Source organism: Aptenodytes forsteri, unplaced genomic scaffold (assembly GCF_000699145.1).
Source record: "Aptenodytes forsteri isolate BGI_AS27 unplaced genomic scaffold, ASM69914v1 Scaffold245, whole genome shotgun sequence".
Lineage (NCBI taxonomy): Eukaryota > Metazoa > Chordata > Aves > Sphenisciformes > Spheniscidae > Aptenodytes > Aptenodytes forsteri.
In genome coordinates this window covers 1,257,607-1,259,063 of record NW_008795686.1, presented here as the reverse complement: position 1 = coordinate 1,259,063, position 1,457 = coordinate 1,257,607, and the positions used below count along the sequence as shown (strand labels likewise).

The following is a 1,457-nucleotide window of genomic DNA, read 5'->3' as shown; positions in this document are numbered from 1 at the left end:
TTATCTTATCACAGAGGTGCTACCAGCTGATGGGCTCGGCCTTGGCCAGCAGCAGGACCATCTTGGAGCTGGCTGGAACTCGCTCTGGGACATCTGGGAAGCTTCTAGCATCTTCTCACAGAAGCTGCCCCTGTAGCGCCCCCCGCTACCAAAACCTTGCCACGCAAACCCAATACATAATAATAATAATATATCCTAGCTGTTCAGGCTGTTGTATTGTTTGGAATCTGCTAACTCCTCTTTTTGTAATGGGTGAGACTCTGCATAAAATGAGCAAAACTCCCAGATGCACTATTGCATTTATGTGGAGAACTTTAATCAAAATATGCAACTGCACTGTTTTGAGGTTTCTGGCTTTTGTTCGTTGCTTGGTGAAAGCGGTTATTTTTTATGTTGACAGAATAAAACTGTAGCAAAGTACTGAAACAGTAATGTGGCAGATACTTAAAAAAAGTAAAAATTGAGAGTAAATGAGGGAAGGAGAAAATGCTAGTTGGAATTATTCTGAACTGAGGAAACCTTCTTGGCTTTTTGTTTCAGAAAGGCTGGTAGAAAGTCTCCGTTTGCCACAGGTGCCAACCCTTCATTCCCAAGTGTTCCTGTTTTTCAGAGTATTGCTTTTAAGAATGTCTCCACAGCACCTTACCTCGCTTTGGCCGACCATGATCACTGAACTGGTGAGTTGCAGTTAGCATTCATGATTTGGAAGACTGGTGCAAATTTGAGAGACAACCTCATTCCTCCTCAACATTTTTAAGAAAGTCTCTTCTAGATATCATGCATGTAAATGTACAATGGACACAAATTGAAAGCTGACTTATTTTCATAGTCCTGCCGTCTATTTTTTGCAACCAAATAGAATATCTGATGGCTTATGCTATTTAAGCTGTTCAGATGTCTCCTGAATTAAATTTACATTTGCCGTCATTGTTCCCTACTGACTCCTACTTCAGTTTCTGCCTACATACATGTACCCTCTCCACTGCTCCGCCTCCTGCTCTGCTCAGTGTTCCCTGTTTCTACTTTCCTGGTCATTCAGCCCTCTTCCTCCAGCAATGAGGATGAGAAGCCACATAAAGAAGGATTCAGATTGGCAGTTGATGATCATTCAGATCACATTGTGGCTGAAATTTTGTAACTAGATTTATACAAGGCTCGACTCAGCTTTCTTCTTTCTCTTGTTTTACTCTGCATAGCAAGACAGGATAAACATCTGTTTTCAGAGCTGCTACCTGTGGAGTCTCCAGTGTTGGCTGTTTGACGCACTCTTTTGGGTTTCAGCTTTGGCAATGGGAATGGAGGAGAGTGGTTGCTGCATCCTGTGGTCCGTTTAGCCTGTTAGCCAAGGAGTTCCCAAGGGGCTGGCTAACACAGATAGCAAATCAGAATCACTGCTGTGATTTTCTTTTTTTCTTTTTTTTTTTTTGGGGGGGGTATCTGTGGGGCCTACATTAGCC

General features: G+C 42.7%; 1 protein-coding gene across 1 annotated transcript in view; it reads left to right on the top strand.

The window, feature by feature from the left end:
- Positions 1-1,457, top strand: part of DOPEY1 (dopey family member 1) — a 60,207-nt gene that overhangs the window by 49,959 nt on the left and 8,791 nt on the right. The window contains exon 33 of the mRNA XM_009282711.1: positions 541-677. Within this exon, the coding sequence (XP_009280986.1) occupies positions 541-677 (137 nt within the window). The remainder of the gene's footprint in view (positions 1-540; positions 678-1,457) is intronic.